At 34.1% G+C, this 17527-nt stretch overlaps 1 protein-coding gene across 1 annotated transcript; it reads left to right on the top strand.

Annotated features, from left to right (window-relative positions):
- The first annotated feature begins 7392 nt into the window (after nt 1–7392).
- On the top strand, nt 7393–16978 carry LOC125820497 (V-type proton ATPase catalytic subunit A-like). The gene is made up of 20 exons (XM_049499938.1): nt 7393–7642; nt 8359–8485; nt 8683–8738; nt 8836–8892; nt 9009–9120; nt 9221–9258; nt 9390–9491; nt 10170–10226; nt 10331–10402; nt 10491–10592; nt 10708–10770; nt 10849–10981; nt 11452–11558; nt 12230–12424; nt 12506–12592; nt 12718–12822; nt 15768–15865; nt 15951–16029; nt 16280–16368; nt 16557–16978. The coding sequence occupies exons 1-20, from the start codon at nt 7565–7567 to the stop codon at nt 16669–16671; spliced, it is 1872 nt and encodes a 623-aa protein (XP_049355895.1). The 5' UTR covers nt 7393–7564; the 3' UTR covers nt 16672–16978.
- Nucleotides 16979–17527: the final 549 nt, after the last annotated feature.

Genomic DNA, 17527 nt, shown 5'->3' with positions numbered 1-17527 from the left:
TCTACGGACCGTACTGTTGATCCGTAGGATGAGACTGTGAGGGTTCCAGTACCTGATTTTTGAAGATTCTAAGTATGGAGCTACGGAAGGGATTGACGGACCGTAGATCGATCTACGGTCCGTGCTGCCGGTCCGTCGTTTGCTTCAGAGAAGCTGATTTTTGGATGCCGAAATATTTTCTAAGTCCCGAGTGACGGAAGGGACTTACGGACCGTAGATCAATCGACGGTCCGTAAGTCAGTCTCGTGGATCGAAGACGCGTACCTGAACAAAACTTTCCTTAATTTGTTTCCTTTTTTATTTAGGATTTGTTTTCTATAAATAGGACATGTAAACCTCGTTTTTGGGGGTTAGACACTATTATTCTATTTTTACTTTGGAACTTTGGAGATTAATTTGCAACCCTAGCAATTATTGATTTTGGGAAGTTCGTTTTGAAGATTTTGGCTTTGCAATTCAAGTTAATTCTCTGGGTTTATTATTCTTTTTACGTAAGTTCATGATTTCTTTATCTACAATTATGAATTGTGTTCTTGCTGATATGAGTAACTAAATTCACAACTAGGGTTGTGGGAACCATGATCAATTAACAAAGTATAAATAGTAAATAAGCAATTCTTGACTAGTATTTTGCATGCATTGATAATTCTTTCGTTTAGAAGTCTTTTTAACGGTGGCCAACGTTAGAACTCGCCTTGTTACTACTTGTCGGACCAAGGAGGTAATTAACAAGAAAAGAATTATCAACATAGATTTAGTGTGATACTATCTAATAGGCTAGTGTCGATTGGTGCGAAGTAATAACTAAGCCAAACATCGATTATGATGTCTAATATGAGGTAAAGGTAAGGGTTAGTAAATTATACACACGTAGCCGGACCAAGGTGCGGGGTGAAATTCTCTGGATGCCGGACCAAGGATTTAGAGATACCTAACTTATCACTTTGCATGTAATACACTAGAAGAGGATTGCTATTACTAGAATTACTGCGTTATGAGATTATGGGGAACACGTATACCCTAGTTATTTCTCTTATCTTGATAACAACCAAAGTTGAATTTAATTATTGATTACAATATTTCGTATTACTATTTGTTTTACACAAGCACAACCCCCCTTTTTATTATTTGTTTCTGGAAATAATTTGACTAATCGAATATAATTGTCGGTTAAAAGTAAAGTCTAAACCATTTTCCTCGTGGGTTCGATCCCAACCTACAAGTTGGGTTCTTTACTTGATAACGATCGCTTATGCTTCTGAAAGGAGGTGTAATTTGAGCGTATCAGTACCCATAAACTTCTTATCATTTCTTTCATATTTTTCTTATTAATTATATGTTTTAGAAAATAAATCTTCAGAAACTAGCATTCATAATTCTAAATCATTTTTTTTTTGTATCGGTAAGGTGAGATTTTTTTTTTGTGTTGAGGAGGAAGTAGTGTGCAATTCGGATTGAGTCGGGGCTTCAATGTGAACTTCGAATATCGGACGAACAAAAAAATGTTGAGAAAATAATTTGGCTGTTTTAAGTACTCGTAATCTCAGAAAGCATATATTCTGACACACAAATTTGCCTGTTCATTAATGTAGAAATAAGACAAGTGGCTTGTTGCCTTTTATATAAATTGAGTCCTAAAGAACTAATCTATAATTAGTGAGAGTAAAGTTATTAATAAAAATATTAAAAATAGAAGTAAGTTTATATTTCATAAGTTGAGCTTAAATGAAAAAAGGAGAATTCGCATAGCCAACAAAGCTTGTTTGGATCGAGGGTTAGTTGTAGTAGCAAGTAAACTTAAGATATAATGAAATTCAATATCGTTCATATAATTATAGTAAAAATCGAAATTAATAATTTCTTTTTTTTCCGGAAACTAATAGCTTTTTACAGCGACACGTTCTCTTTAAACAAAACTACTAACAGATGTATCAGATGTATCAGATGAAGTAGTACGAGAAGAGGTCTGATAAGGAAAAGAGGTTGACAGTGTGGAGAATGAATAAGATAGAAGGGGAGACTGACAGAAATACCTGATCATGATGTTACAGGTACATCACATTATGGATGGTAGAATCTGTTTGAGAAGATTGATTGGGTATGAATTGTTCTGTGAGAAAAGAGAACAAAATTGGAAATAGTTGTGGTATTGATGGCTATGTGATACCATGTGATGAGATCTACGTAAGAACGTTCTGTATTATATATAATGTTATACAGATCTAAGTGTAAGACTAAAAGTATTCAACATATTCTATATGCGTTAATAGCAACAACTTCGGTGAAGCAGCGACGATGAAGCGAATAAAAACCAACGTTGCTGCTCCGAACAAGGTTCCAATCAAAGATTGGGTCGAATCAAAGTATTGAAGTCTCGATTTGCTGAAGTCAGATCTATTTAGATCCGTCTAGGTTTGTTCCTATTTTATTATTATCTATCTTCTAACAATTTCATACATTTACCTAGGTGTCCAATATAGAAATCGGTTTTTGCATGCTTATTGTATATGGAAGTTATTTCGGCTTAAAAGTTAACTACTCTTTGTGATTTTCTGATTGTCTGAAACTGGTGCCCTAACGCGCCTTTAATTTGTTTTGTTAGGTGGTGACTTTTTTTAAAAAATAAACCTAAAAAGGTGGTCAAGTCGTTGCACAAAGCACGTTTTGCGAAAAAATGTGGCGCAACATAAATGCTACTTAATTACTTAAAATTTATTTCTTCCCCTTTAATTTTCCTACTTCTATATTTAGTATATATATTATTCTCATAATTTTTTTAACTACATAATATTATTATTATTTTCAATCGTTAGTAAAATATTTCTTGTAATACGAATAGTCATATATAAATTATTATACGTTACATAATACCACAAATGTTTATATCTTAGATAAGTTCTTATTGATTATAGTTTTGAAATTTTTTCATTTGAATCAATTGTTATACAAACTATCAAAATATCCTGGAAGTAGTAGAAATATTAAAAATAAAACTTAGACTTCACCTGATTAAATATACCAATTAGAATATCATTTTTACTTGTATATATTTCATATTACATTTAATTACAAAAATAGGTCTAAGTCATAATTATTACACTTTAGAAAACATTCAAAGTTAAGACAATATCTTTTTAAATTTAATTATTTAATAATCTAAATAACTTGAGTTTGATATGTCTAAGAGATACCTCAAAGAATTGAAGACAATCTTACAAAGCTAATTTCAAAATATGATTGATTGAAATTAAAGTGAATAAGACATATTAAGAAATAGAAAGTAACTGCAAATTTAGTTGCCCACAACTTTTGATTATAACAATATCAACTACATTTGAGTAAAGTTTTAAAAATATGTGCATATTGATTTGTAAAAGATTGGCAACAAACTATTAAGATAATTTCAACCAATAAACAATAAATACATAAATATTTATATTTTGAAAAATTACCTAACTACACAACCTTTTTTTTCCATATTCTCTAAAATTTCCTACCATTTCAAAATATTACAAAAATCCTTCTTTTCATATTTTTCTCTCCTTTTCTAGATACATCACTCACAATCCTCCAACCCAACGCTTTTTGTTGCTATTTTCACGTCTAAAATCATTCTCATGTATTAACAGTTACCTCCATAACTCCATTTTTGAATTTCAAATCTTTTCTCTCTCTAGTTCATCGATTTCAAGTTCCTAAAGAGGTAGAGCTTTTTCTTCATCATTTTTTCTTTTCAATTCTTCAATTATCCTTTTTTTTATATTAAAAAAATTATTTTTTCATCTACAATTTTTTAATACATATGGATTATGATCCTTTATTTTGTGTTGGGCTTTGCCAATTTGATTCTAAGGATGGAATTTTTTTATGAAATATAGATCGAAACAACGAAATGATCCATTAATCATGAATAATTTGAGAGCGAAGAAGTCGAAGAAGTATGCATGCTCGAGTTCTAGATCTATTGTTGAAAAACTCCGAAAAAAGGAAAAAAGTTGGACATGTCATTACACGACCATCACTATCAAAGATACAACTTTGCAATGTATCTCGTTTATTTTGATTCTTAAATTAGTCTTTGTTAGTGTTATCACTGATTTGATACATCACTGCTACAATAGCCTCTATTTTATGTAATATATCATGTTCATATTTAAGGTATTGATACATAACTCTAAATTCTAATGTTGTTGAATCTTCGATTAGTGTTTATCATGTTCAATATAAATGTACTTGATACATAAACACTACCTAATATATCATTTACATGTATCAAGTTATATAATGTATCTTCAATCTTAATACATAAATCATAATGTTTTATAACTGGAGCACTGTGTATCAGATCCAACAATAGGTATATTATACATATCAATGTCAATCATTGTGTAACAAATTAATTCATATGTACATGATACATAACATATATCAAATTCATTAGGTTTCAAACTTTATTACATGTATCATATGCGTATCAATTGATCACCACTGTGTTATGTATCACACACACAAAAAAATATGTTATTTGTAAGCATAATTTATGAGATTTTAATTGGATTTCTCATCCCCCCCCTTTTTAGTGTAACAGTTTGATACATAATTTATTAGCATTAATGTATTCGGATATGGAGTTATGTATTCGGATTGTGTAAAAATTAAGGGATTATTGTAATTATAAAAAGAGTAGGGATAAGATGTAATTCACTCCTTACACTATGAAATTTATGTAAGTTATACTTATATTTTGATATGTTGTCATTGAATAATTTTGAGGCTTTTTTTTTTGGGGCCCAAAGCTTTTGCTTCAATGACTTTACTCTTTAGGATTGAGCCACCCCTACTAGTATATTTCATAGTGTTATATGTATCATGTATACTTATATGTATCCATGAAAATCTTATGTGTTATACGTCATATACATCGTAATATATACAATACATAGTAGCGTCCATGTCATAAATGCGTCTTCTAGGTATGGTTTCTAACTTGAAAGAAGTCTAGATCACTTCTAGTTTTTCTTAAACATACTCATATTCAATAACAATGAAATTTCAAATGGCTTCATCCCTCAAGCACATGCATAAGAGGTAACAAAAAGGCCTCATTCATGCAACACTTTAACACTAAACAAGCAAACATCAACATGTGTGTCTAATTATATTTACTAGGTTTATGAGTGTCTAGTGTATATAATCAGGTTAAATTCATATTGATCCAATAAAAAGAATGTAAGATAAAAGCATGAGGTTTTTGCACCGGTTACCTTTAAAATTGATTGGCGTTTACTTTTTACCCCTTATATTTCAGGTGCTTAATTTTTGCCCTTGTTTATTTTAATGAAAATTTATGGAGCAAATTACTTTTACCTATTCAAATTTGCCCCCCTCTATAAAAGTTTTGTAATATTTATATTAAAAAAATGTTAAATTTTTGCTAAGCTCGGTATAAGTTTTGTAGAATTAAGTTATGCAACATAAATTATGTAGCATTTTTAGAATTTGTTGTTGTGTTTGGTAATTGAGTTGTGCTTTTGAGAACATATGTTCTTTGATCCTTTTTAGAGAAAAAAATATTTGGTAACTAGTGTGGTATGGTAGAGTATATATGGGGTTTGTATGTTGTAGTTTTTATTTTTTATTTTTTTAATATATAAATATGGTATGTCCTTCCGACACAAATTGTGTAATATATATAGAGTCTTTTACCTTATTTGATTGAACATGATTTACTTCGTTGGATATAAGTTCTCTGGAAATTAAATTATGCGATATACTGAAGTTTAATACTTTTGGGGCATATATATATTTTATTTTATTTTGAGTTGAATAATGTGTTAGTGTTTTGTGAATTTTGATGTGTTTTTTGACCATTTTTGTGTTTGAGTTTTGAAAGTTATTCTAGCAAAAACACATGTTTTAAAAGTTCTTTAGAAACTGGCGGTCCGACATGACTTGTGGAATATTATGATACAAAAATATACTCTTATGTTCCATAAAAAAAGATGTTTGTTATTTTGTGTATCATATGTATCTTCGTCCATTTTTTTCAAAAGTGTTGAAAAGCAAATTGAAGAAGCATTGGACTTGTAACTATCCATGCCTAATTGTCGAGGTATTGTTCTATTCAATTTATTGTTTGGGCCTCAAAATCCAGTGCCTCGTAGGTTTGTCCCCTTGAACACTAATTTAAAAAAAAGTGTTTCTACAATTAATCAATGAACTCACCTTTATATGAATCAAATATTTTCCTTTATTTTGATGTGAAATTTTCGTAGGCAAATTTTAAAGTGAACCCCTTTTCAAGTTTTGCTATTAACGATCCATGAGTTGCAATATTTTTCTTAGGAGCTCAACATCTTCACTAAGACTTGTCCCGCTATCATAGCAAGGGAGGTACCAACTTTGATACGATATATTATGACTCGTGCTCAATTACCAAGGTATAGTCTGCTCTGCCTAACCTTTGGGGCATCACAACTTTATCCCTTTGGACTTTAAAATAATAAGCACCTCAATAGTTGGAGTCCTAATCCTTTTATAAGGGCCTTAATCTTTCCATTCATTGCACTATGGTGTTGGACTAAGTCAAGTTTTAAGCAAAATTCTTTTTGAGTTCATTCATAAAAGTCGTGACTATTAAATTAATTCACCATCCCTTATAGACTCAACATCATTGCTAAGGAGTAGAAATAGCACCAACTAGCCTTTACGATCCTATTTATACTTTAAATTTAGTTATTTAAATCATTTAAAGTTTAGCCAAATTTGTAACACTTCAAACTTCTTCTTCCTCATTTTTTTCCTTAAAAGGTCCGGAGATTTAAATTACTGAAGTCTTTAAGTTTGAACTATCAAATCAAAACTTAAAACCTTTAATTATGAAATTAGGCATTGATAAGCCTAACTCTAAACTTGGGCTTTTTATAACTTAACTTCTTGAACTACATTCAATCATGTATGCAATTCGGATCTAATAACTAATTTAAATTTCATACTCGAAATTTTAAAACTTGATTATAAAGATTCTTTAACTAGGACTCCTAAAAAAACCTATTTGTGCACTTCAACTCCACTAAAATTTGCCCTATCATCATACTAGAAGGGATACGAGGAACCCAAGTATAAGTAGTGTTCACTCAAATCCAAACCTTTGAAGTCTCACAATTTTATTTATTCTAATTTAACTCAAAAAAATATTTCGATCGTAAAATGAAAATATCGTTGCCACGTGTAATAATCTTCTATCGATTAGTTCCTTAAAAATAAAAATAAAAACCACATTACACATGTAAGGACCAGATTCACATTCACCATGATAGATCTACACAGAGGCGGAACGTGTCTAGATGTATTTGGATCCATAGAAATTGAAGTCAAACACGTGAGTTACTACCTTGCTCGTTCTATCTCAAAAAGAGAAGGTGCCCTCACTTGTCAATTATTGCTAATTTCTCCTCATTCTCTCTCTTTCTTCTTCCTGCTGCCATTTCTCACTTCTGTGTGAGATTTTCGATCGGGAGTGATCGGATCTTTGCATTCAGATTGTTAACATCACTCTACCACAATGCCGTCGATCTTCGGAGGTCCGATGACTACATTTGAGGATTCCGAGAAGGAAAGCGAGTATGGATACGTCAGAAAGGTATCATTGATTCTCCTTTAGATCTGCACCTCTTTTGTTGTTCCAGTTTATTGTTCTTATCCTTCGTATAGTGTTCTCCTTCAGATCGATGAAGTCGCATCCTTAGATCCTTTTGTTTATTAGTGCACTTTGGATTAGTATGCTATTGACTTTGAGATCTACTTTATCCTCGTTGATTGGATCGAATTGGATATATTTGGATCAGTGTCACTTTACTTACCTGATGATTCATTCAGCCGTAATTTTCCAATTGTGTTCTGGTATGAGACTCTTAGTTTGGTTGCATACTCTCATCTGTTTTTCTATAAAATTCGTATGGAGCTGTTTATGTTGAAGCTTTAGGAGTAGATCAGGGGTCAAACATCTGGCAGTTGATCATTTCCTTATGAGTTCTTCATTTTTCAACTTTGATTAGTGCTGTTCTCATTTATCAGTTATTAGGACATTTGCTTTTGCTTTTGCCTTTGTTTGTAACAGATACTTGGTTTTTTCACTGCTTGCTACTCCCTTTGTGTGAAAATTATAGTTTTCATTATTAAGTGTGTTTTTACTTTTTCTTTTATACTGATTAAGATCATTGATTGCCAATGTCTTTGCTGGTTTTATTCTGTTCATTGTATAGTATCTGCTCACTCACCATGATTAAGTCTCCCTTTCTACTGTGAAAATGGCTATTAGTATATCTTATGTGGTTGTCATTGTGTCTTCTGTAATAGGTGTCTGGACCAGTGGTTGTTGCTGATGGAATGGGGGGAGCTGCCATGTACGAACTAGTTCGTGTTGGACATGACAAACTCATTGGTGAAATTATTAGGCTGGAAGGAGATTCTGCTACAATTCAAGGTATATTGTTTGTGAATTTCTATATTCCTTTGCTAATTGCAACTGTCCCTGCAATATCTTATCTTCCTCACCCTCTTGTTCCATGCTTTTGCCTGTTCTTAAGTTTTTGCGGAAGGGAGTACCAGCTTTAAAGTGCCATAATTTCATATGATTGAAACTAAAAGCAAGATTTCTCTGTTAAATTATCTTTCTTGCAGTTTATGAAGAAACAGCTGGTCTAATGGTGAATGATCCCGTGCTACGTACACGCAAGGTAAAAATAATTCTTCTTTTGAACTTCGGTTGTTTTCTTTTAACTGTCAGTTAAAATTTTCAACGTTGCAATATTTGATGTTTTGTTCAAATAACAGCCTCTGTCAGTAGAGCTGGGTCCTGGAATATTAGGAAACATCTTCGATGGCATTCAGGTAATGATCTGACGATGTCCTTTACATTTTTAAAATCAATTCTTTATTCAAGTATTGTGAAATCAGAACCATGGCATCAACATGATATTTGTATGTTTTCTCCCTCAATAATGCAGAGGCCTCTGAAGACAATTGCAAAAAGGTCTGGTGATGTCTACATCCCTCGTGGTGTGTCTGTTCCGGCCCTGGACAAGGATATACTATGGGAATTTCAGCCTAAGAAAATAGGTATTTTGTAGCCTTTGGAATGACATTTTGGACTTTGAAATAATTACTCTGCTTTTCAATAGAAAAAAATTCTTTTCTTATTATCATATTGTGGTGCCAGGTGAGGGAGATCTCTTAACAGGTGGAGATTTGTATGCTGTAAGTTTGGATGAACTTTATTTGTTTTAAGTTATTTTGTGAAGTTTTTCCAGAATCATATTCCAGTATCCTTATCCATGCTTTCAATTTCGCTGTATATCTGAGTATATTCGTGGATTTTCTTTTGGCAGACCGTCTTTGAGAACAGTTTAATGGAACATCGTGTTGCTCTTCCTCCTGATGCCATGGGAAAGATCACTTACATTGCTCCAGCTGGTCAATACTCTTTGAATGTATGTCAACAAATTAAGCTTTAAAAAACTGTACACATTTGGTATTACTATTCTTGTTGTCTCATTAAGCTTGTACTTTAGATCCACACTATCATTTCTACCTTTTGTAGTGCATAGTGATCTGAAGTAATTTTCTTATAAACTATGTTTTGACTGTCTTTGAGCTGGTCCAACTTGAAATAATTTAGATGGCAATTAAGCACTTCCCTGGGTGTGTGAGACTATGCCACCAATTGGTCTGTATTTATTGTTTGGAAAGGAAAAGGATATCTACTCGTCAATCTCAAAAATAAAAGAAGGATAGCTACTCCATTCCCTGAACAGCAAACTTACGTCCTATATTGCACTTTTAGTGGCTCCAGTAGTAATGCCTTTTATTTTAGCTGTACCCATTTTAAAACTTGGTTGCAAGTGTATGATTTGCTCAATGTACTATTCATTTTACATCTTTTAGCGTTTAAGACTTGTGTCTTGTAAAAAACATGTAGTTAAGATGTTTATTTCTTTGTTAAAAAGGAAGTTTCATTGTTTATCAGAGAAAAAATGATAAGATTGCCATAGAGCCATGTTTTTCTAAATCAGAGGAGATCAAATAAGGCTTATATAAGACATAGCAAACAATGCAATGAGTATTATATCTGGAGACTTAATTTTTTTCTCTTCCCACTATGCTTGCAGGATACTGTTCTTGAGCTCGAGTTTCAAGGCGTCAAAAAGCAAGTGACTATGCTTCAGGTCAATAACTTCTAGTTACATGGAGTTCCATAGATATCTTTTGCTTTGTTCTTATCACGGTTTCAGCAGTGGATACTGACATTAACTTGCTCACGTCTCTTTAGACTTGGCCTGTACGTTCTCCTAGACCCGTAGCATCAAAGTTAGCTGCTGATACCCCTCTTCTTACTGGACAGGTAAAATCATGCTTAGATATTAGGCCTCTTTTGGGGTTTCATGTGAGAATTTTAGACATATGTGCTTAATTGCTCTATTTCATGACAGCGTGTTCTCGATGCCCTATTCCCCTCAGTGCTTGGTGGTACTTGTGCCATACCTGGTGCATTTGGCTGTGGTAAGACAGTGATTAGTCAAGCCCTTTCCAAGGTAAGTTTCATATTTATTAACATTGGATTACCTAATTAATTTCAGTTTCCTAAAATTAGAAATGATCCTGAAGAAGCTTATTAAGGCTATTGTGTCGTGTTAATAATGAATGCAGTACTCTAACTCGGATACTGTCGTGTATGTTGGTTGTGGGGAACGAGGGAATGAAATGGCAGAGGTATGTAGTTTTTCCATTGTATTTGCGAGCGCTTTTAATTATTATCTTGAACTCATTGCAGAAGATACTTCTTTATAGGTACTTATGGATTTCCCTCAATTGACAATGACATTGCCTGATGGGCGTGAAGAGTCTGTCATGAAACGTACCACACTTGTCGCTAATACTTCAAACATGCCCGTGGCTGCTCGTGAGGCCTCGATCTATACAGGTTGGTACTTTCTTCACTCTCTAATATTCTTACTATGTCAGCACCTCGGAGTTATGCCATTTGATCTTTATCTCATCATGTAATTTTTCTGTAGTATGGTAGATGCTTGTTGAGGGTGATTGACAATAGATGCTTGCTGTAAAATGTCTTTCCTCTCTTGCTCTTGATAAAATAAGAATGACAAATGGCCCCTAGAATAAGTATAATTGCTTAGCTTTAAAATTCTAGCTAACATAAGTCTATTTCCTCTTTGCTCCAGCACATGTTTATTTATACCCACTAAAAGGGTGTTTTACTTTTTGTTCTTTGTATGTTCATGTTCACGTGGATGCTTTCTGCTGAGCGCTTCTTCCTATGCTTCCGAAATAAATGTCATCTTATATTCCATGATGCTTTTTTGTCTCTAAAAATAGCAAGTGCTTCTTGATAGACAAAGACAGTTCTTCAGCTTTTGTCATTATGGTTTTCAGGTATTACTATAGCAGAATACTTCAGAGACATGGGCTACAATGTCAGTATGATGGCAGATTCGACCTCTCGCTGGGCCGAAGCTTTACGTGAAATCTCAGGTCGATTGGTGAGTAGTCATTCTTTCTATTGCAAGAAGTTGAATAACCTCTTCATTCTTTTAGTTGCAACAGCAAAAATATTTTCCTGTTCTAGGCAACTGATACTTTAAGGTTCCTTTATCATTTTCTTGGTATTGTCAGTACCTGACTCGATATATTGTCCATCCCTTGCACACACGGACATTTTAAACGAAAATCTGTGTGAAATCCAAATCTCGGTAAAATCACGCTGGCAAGCAGAACTGATTTTATTTTATATTAAAAATGAAACGGATTTGACTGACTATTAGTGAAAATGTATCATTCATGCAGTCCTAAAGAGGTACTGGTAAGTGTTCGCTGACTTGCAGCTGATATTACAGGGTTAAAACTAATTTCTGGACATTTAGTAATTAATGTTTTAGTCCTATCTAGGGTGAGATTCTGATGAGCTTGCTCCTAAAGTAAGAAAAAATAAATTACTAATATCTTTAGTTTCTCAGCATATATGCCTTTTGACATGTGATCTGCTGCCCTGATAAGAGTCTATTTCAACCAATGTGGCAACTTGTGGGAATCTCCTGGATTGTGTAAAACCTTCATAGAGTAGAATAGTTTCACGTTACTACTTTGCAATTGTGGAGATATATGCTGTTTTCGTAGTTTCTTTATATATGTTGATATTCTATGCACCTTTCAGGCAGAAATGCCTGCAGACAGTGGATATCCTGCTTATTTGGCAGCACGTTTGGCATCTTTCTATGAGCGTGCTGGTAAAGTTAAGTGTCTTGGTGGACCAGAGAGAACTGGTAGTGTGACAATTGTTGGTGCTGTTTCTCCTCCTGGAGGAGATTTTTCAGATCCTGTTACATCTGCAACCCTTGGTATTGTTCAGGTAAGTAAAACACAATCTTCATTAGTGGACTTTTTGTGGTTCCTGCCACTGCCAGCTTTCTCTAAGATCATTCTTTTGCAGGTCTTCTGGGGTTTGGACAAGAAATTGGCTCAGAGGAAACACTTTCCCTCTGTAAATTGGCTTATTTCCTATTCAAAATACTCAGGGGTATGCTTTTTATGCACACTTATATGCTTATTTTGCAAATTTGAAGCTTATTTTTCGTCTTTTCCTGTTTCTGCTCATTGGCCAAAAACGGTTTCTCATTGACTTGACATTTTTTTTGTATTCAGGCACTCGAGTCCTTTTATGAGAAGTTTGATCCTGATTTTATTAACATAAGGACAAAAGCCCGTGAGGTGCTGCAGAGGGAGGATGACCTAAATGAAATTGTTCAAGTATGTGGTATTTTACCTTTTTCTGGAGTTTTATTTGATAAAGTTGCCATATTTAATTCACCTAGGAGAAGGGGATGGAGGTGGGGTTGATGTAGCTCTACCTTTAGGCGTATTTTGTTTAAGGAGCCTTTTTCACTTGTATTTGGTCTAGCAATTGTTGATATGGACATATATGTTTCCTTGCTCAAAGGCTATTTGCTAGCCTTTGTGCTCTCTGTCTTCCTTGTTCATATTCCTTGAAGGTCAGACTTAGAAGTCATGTTGCAATGGAGGGAATTCATACTTAGAGGAATTGTGTTGTGCGGAAAAGAAATTGGTTATAGCTGGGTGAACATTGGTTCCGGAGTTTATGTCAAAGTTCTTCTAAATTTCCTAGTTTATTGACCTTTGCAACTTGGGGAAAGAAAATCCGAGCATTCAATTCAAAATATTAAGGATGGGTAGAGTGCCAATACATTATAAACCCCTTTGGAGACCCTTGCACTGTTGCACAAATGATGACAAGCAAGTGTACTTCTCAAACACCTTCCCACATGTGTAACCTGGTTCTTAGGTTTACACATGGACAAAATATTTTGTTTTTTTTTCTTTGAGAAGATAAAGGGTAGACTTAGTGTAGAGAAAAAGATCAGGCTCAACAAGCTGAAGAACAGGCCTGGATATGAAAGGGGAGAGTAGGTTCAACATGCTAAGGAGTGAGCCTAGAGAGAAATTTGTGGTTTGATGGGCTTATTTGAGAGACAGGAAGCCCAGAGCGGCGCTATGGGCTTTCTGTATTGAGAGAGAAACCAAAACAATAGAACATGATGAAAGGAAGTTGTTTTTTATAAGGTAAAGTCTTATATAGAAGAGTGAACATCAAGAACATGCTGATATAGACAACCGAGTACATCAAAAGTACCTTTCACAGATTGTGAAGAGAGCTTATAAAATCAACTGTATTTTCTACTTCATCACTCTCATGTACATTTGCATCTTTCCCCAAAAAGAAGGTAAAGAAATATAATTTAACTTATGACTCGATACATTTTCCTTTTTTTTAGAGTTTTTCCTTTCTATATAATCCATCAAATGCGAAGAAGTATTGGGGAAGTGATTAGAAGAAATATAATTTAACTTAAGACTAGATACATTTTCCTTTTTTTTTTTTTAGAGTTTCTCCTTTCTATATAATCCACCACATGCGAAGAAGTATTGGGGAAGTGATTAGACAGGACATGACACACTTGTAGCTTACTGATGATATGACCCTAGATAGGATATGGGTCAAGGATTAGGGTAGAAGGCTTGATTCTTCGACAACTAAATTAGTTCTATGATGTGTGTATTTACAACAGAGATGAAACTGATGATTTGCTGGAAGTAAACACTACACAATGCCTGCATAGTTATAGCAAAAGGGAGATCTATCAGTTTGTAACATCAACATGTTTGGCTTGTCTTTGCAGCAGCACAATTTTCCAGCCATTTTCAACTTCGGTGAAGTCTTCTTTCGTGCCCCTGCTGGTCCAAACTTAAAAGTCTAAAACCAGTCATTCAATTCCAAAGCATACCATATGTTGTGGTCTTACAAAATCAAAGTTTCAGTCTTAAAAAAGGAAATTAAATTAATGTTTACAATCTGGCTAATATTAAAAGTCAAAAACAGTCCCTTTGCTCCTTTCCCATCCCCGTATGGGTTCTTCATTCCTTCACAAAATCAAGGTTTATTACTCACCAAAATCCATCAAGATTTAGTCATAGATGTGAAAGAACCTGTAAAAAAGAAGAAAAAATGTCAGCCATATATTGATACTGAAACACAGTACATCTTTATCATCTCCACAAGCTACAATATAGGAAAATAGATTAGAATTTTCACATCGTGAATAAACTAAAAAGTCATCACAGAACCAATGAGTTTTGGATTTCTCATTGGAACTTAATTTTTAGATCTAAAACTCCAAGAGAAGTACTGTTGCCAACAAAAGAGAAACCAGAAAAACTTTAAAATTTAGCAAGAAACCAGAAAGTACCTGAGGCAACTTGCAATTAGAAATCAAGAATGAGGAAATCCTTGAGCAAAAAAATTTGTCAGTTACAATTAACCTACGATATAGGTCCTAGTCAAATTACGCACTCATAAATTCAAAATAATTTATAAGTACTAGTTAAGATACGAGCTAAATGTAGGGCAGAATCCGTGAATCAAAACATGATGAAGAACGTGCAATAACCTTTAGGCTGCCCTAATATACAAGAGGATAAAAAGGGTAGATAACAAATCATAAGAGAGTATCTAACCTGAAATTAGCGATTTGAGATAGTCAGACTCAGATTAGATGGTGGTTGTTTGGCTATTCTTGTGTGGCTGTTCAGTGTTCTAGGAAGAAATGGTGGGCAAAAGAATCCTAATGAATACCGAACGGTATTAGTAAATTTCACCGAATACTGTATGCCAGAAATTTTACTCCGAATACCGTACTGAAAACCATATTACCAAAATTATTTGTCCGGTTTGGTAATTCGTTTTTGGTGATATATGCCCTGCCCTAGCTTCACTATATTTCCTTTCCCTACTTGATTTTATTATGCTTTACTTGAGCTGAGGGTCTATTGGAAACAACCTCTTTACCTTCACAAGGTAGGGGTAAGGTTGCGTACACACTACCCTCCCCGAACCCCACTTTTGTGATTATACTGGGTATGTTGTGTATATAAACCTTTAAATAGCCTCTGGAATTGCATTCTAGACCGTTGAGTGAACATCCCGTAGACCCCTTTTTTTTACCAACCTTGTAGAAGCTCCCGTGTCTCTCTTGGCATAGTCAACTTTAGACCCAAAATATTTAAAAACATGTCCCACAATTCTGTAGTAATCTTGCAATGCATAAAAAGATGGTTTGCATCTTCTTACTTCTCTTCTCAGAGAGGGAATACACTAAATTGGATCTTGCCTTCTGCAGCTTGTCGGAAAGGATGCTTTAGCTGAAACAGATAAGATTACCTTGGAAACTGCAAAACTTTTAAGGGAGGACTACCTTGCACAAAATGCTTTTACGCCGTAAGTTGTATAAATCAATGGTGATGCCTTATTCTGGAAGGAATTGGATTGTCATGGACTCACTTTTTTTTTTGCCTTATGACAGATATGATAAGTTCTGCCCTTTCTACAAATCTGTTTGGATGTTGCGCAACATCATCCACTTCTATAACTTGGCCAACCAGGTAAGATAGTTTAGCATTCACTGCATTAAAATTTTCCTTCTGTATTTCCTTCATACTGCATTCTTCTCATTCCTATAGATAATGGTATGTACTGATGATGATTGTTATTTTTATGCTCTTACATCTCCTTTTGTCACATTTAGTTAGATTCTAGGTAGCTTTTGAAACATTGTCACTTGAGACCAGTAAGTAGAGAAAATTGAATTTTGGGATTCCCTTGTAACATTTTCTGTTATAATCTTTTGCACAGGCCGTTGAACGAGGAGCTGGTATGGATGGACAGAAAATCACTTACACTCTCATTAAGCACCGTCTAGGAGATTTGTTCTATCGTTTGGTGTAAGTTACTGCCTAGATATGGACTTTGTACTACGATATCATGTTACATTGTCTAGCAAATATGTCCCCAATGCTGCAACCAGTAAAAAAAATAAAAAAGATATCCCTATGCTTCCAGTTTAATACATTGCCTGTCCTTGCCCCTTTTGACCATTCTTCCTGTTTTTTTACACCTCGATTTCTCACAGGTCCCAAAAGTTTGAGGATCCAGCTGAAGGAGAGGATGTTCTGGTGGGCAAGTTTCAGAAGCTTCATGATGATTTGGTTGCTGGTTTCCGCAACCTTGAGGACGAGACTCGATAATTTTGATTTGCTGAAATGTGCAGTTTTGTAGGGATCGACCAAATTCTTGAGAAGCAAATAATTCTGTGGTCTTCTACAATGTAAGAACACATCAAGTCAGTTGTGTGCAGTTTTCCACAATGGACGTCTGGATCCATGAAATTAAAATGGAAAAAAAGAATGTGTGTTTGCTCAGTAGTCTTTTGTATGGTTGCTGTATCTCTTTTTATCCAATAGCATGGCGAATGACCGGGTCATTTAGGTAATGTTATCTTTAGTTTTGAGTTTATCACGAGATTTGAAGAATAAAGCTGCGATTGTGAATTTATACCTAAGTGATATTACTTGGGTACAATGTTTGTTTGTTCTTTAATTTATTGAACGGATGTGCAATAATTAATAATAAGGTCTTGAGGGTGCACCTCTGATGATGCTGGTCTCCATTTGATTTTCATTTTCCAGTCTACTGTTAGTTATTTCAACATCTCAGTTTAGACAATTGAAAGCATACGCTTATGACAATATCAAGTAATATTTGGTGTTTTATCTCCAAGCAACGTTCATCAAAGCTTAGTTTTATTGGGTGTAGATGTGCCGGTTAGGAGGTGTGAGCTTGGCCGAAGTTGGCTTGAGGAGGAGTAGAGGTAGGCTTAAGAAGTATTGGAGTGAGTTGATTAGGTAGAACATGATGCGTCTTCAGAGGGTAGAATTTTAATTAGTAGTCAGGTGTATTTTGTTCCCTTTAGCATTATTCTTTATTTCCCTTCTTATAGACTTGTATCACTATTTGTTATGTAGGATTCTTTTTTTTTCATTGTTTGTTTAGTTGAGTCTTTCGAAAATAATCATTCTATCTTCCCAAAAGTAGGATAATGTT

The sequence above is a fragment of the Solanum verrucosum genome, unplaced genomic scaffold, assembly GCF_900185275.1.
Source record: "Solanum verrucosum unplaced genomic scaffold, falcon-dt-bn FXZP01000229.1, whole genome shotgun sequence".
Classification (NCBI taxonomy): domain Eukaryota; kingdom Viridiplantae; phylum Streptophyta; class Magnoliopsida; order Solanales; family Solanaceae; genus Solanum; species Solanum verrucosum.
The sequence above is the reverse complement of the archived record's forward strand: the minus strand, read 5'-3'. Positions and strand labels throughout refer to the sequence as shown.

Bases quoted from the DNA above. Each gene is read 5' to 3' on its own strand.
- LOC125820497 (XM_049499938.1), top strand. From the start codon at position 7,565: ATGCCGTCGATCTTCGGAGGTCCGATGACTACATTTGAGGATTCCGAG. The intron at 8,893-9,008 runs GTAATGATCTGA...TCAATAATGCAG, and splicing joins ACATCTTCGATGGCATTCAG to AGGCCTCTGAAGACAATTGC. The intron at 11,559-12,229 runs GTGAGTAGTCAT...TGCACCTTTCAG, and splicing joins GTGAAATCTCAGGTCGATTG to GCAGAAATGCCTGCAGACAG.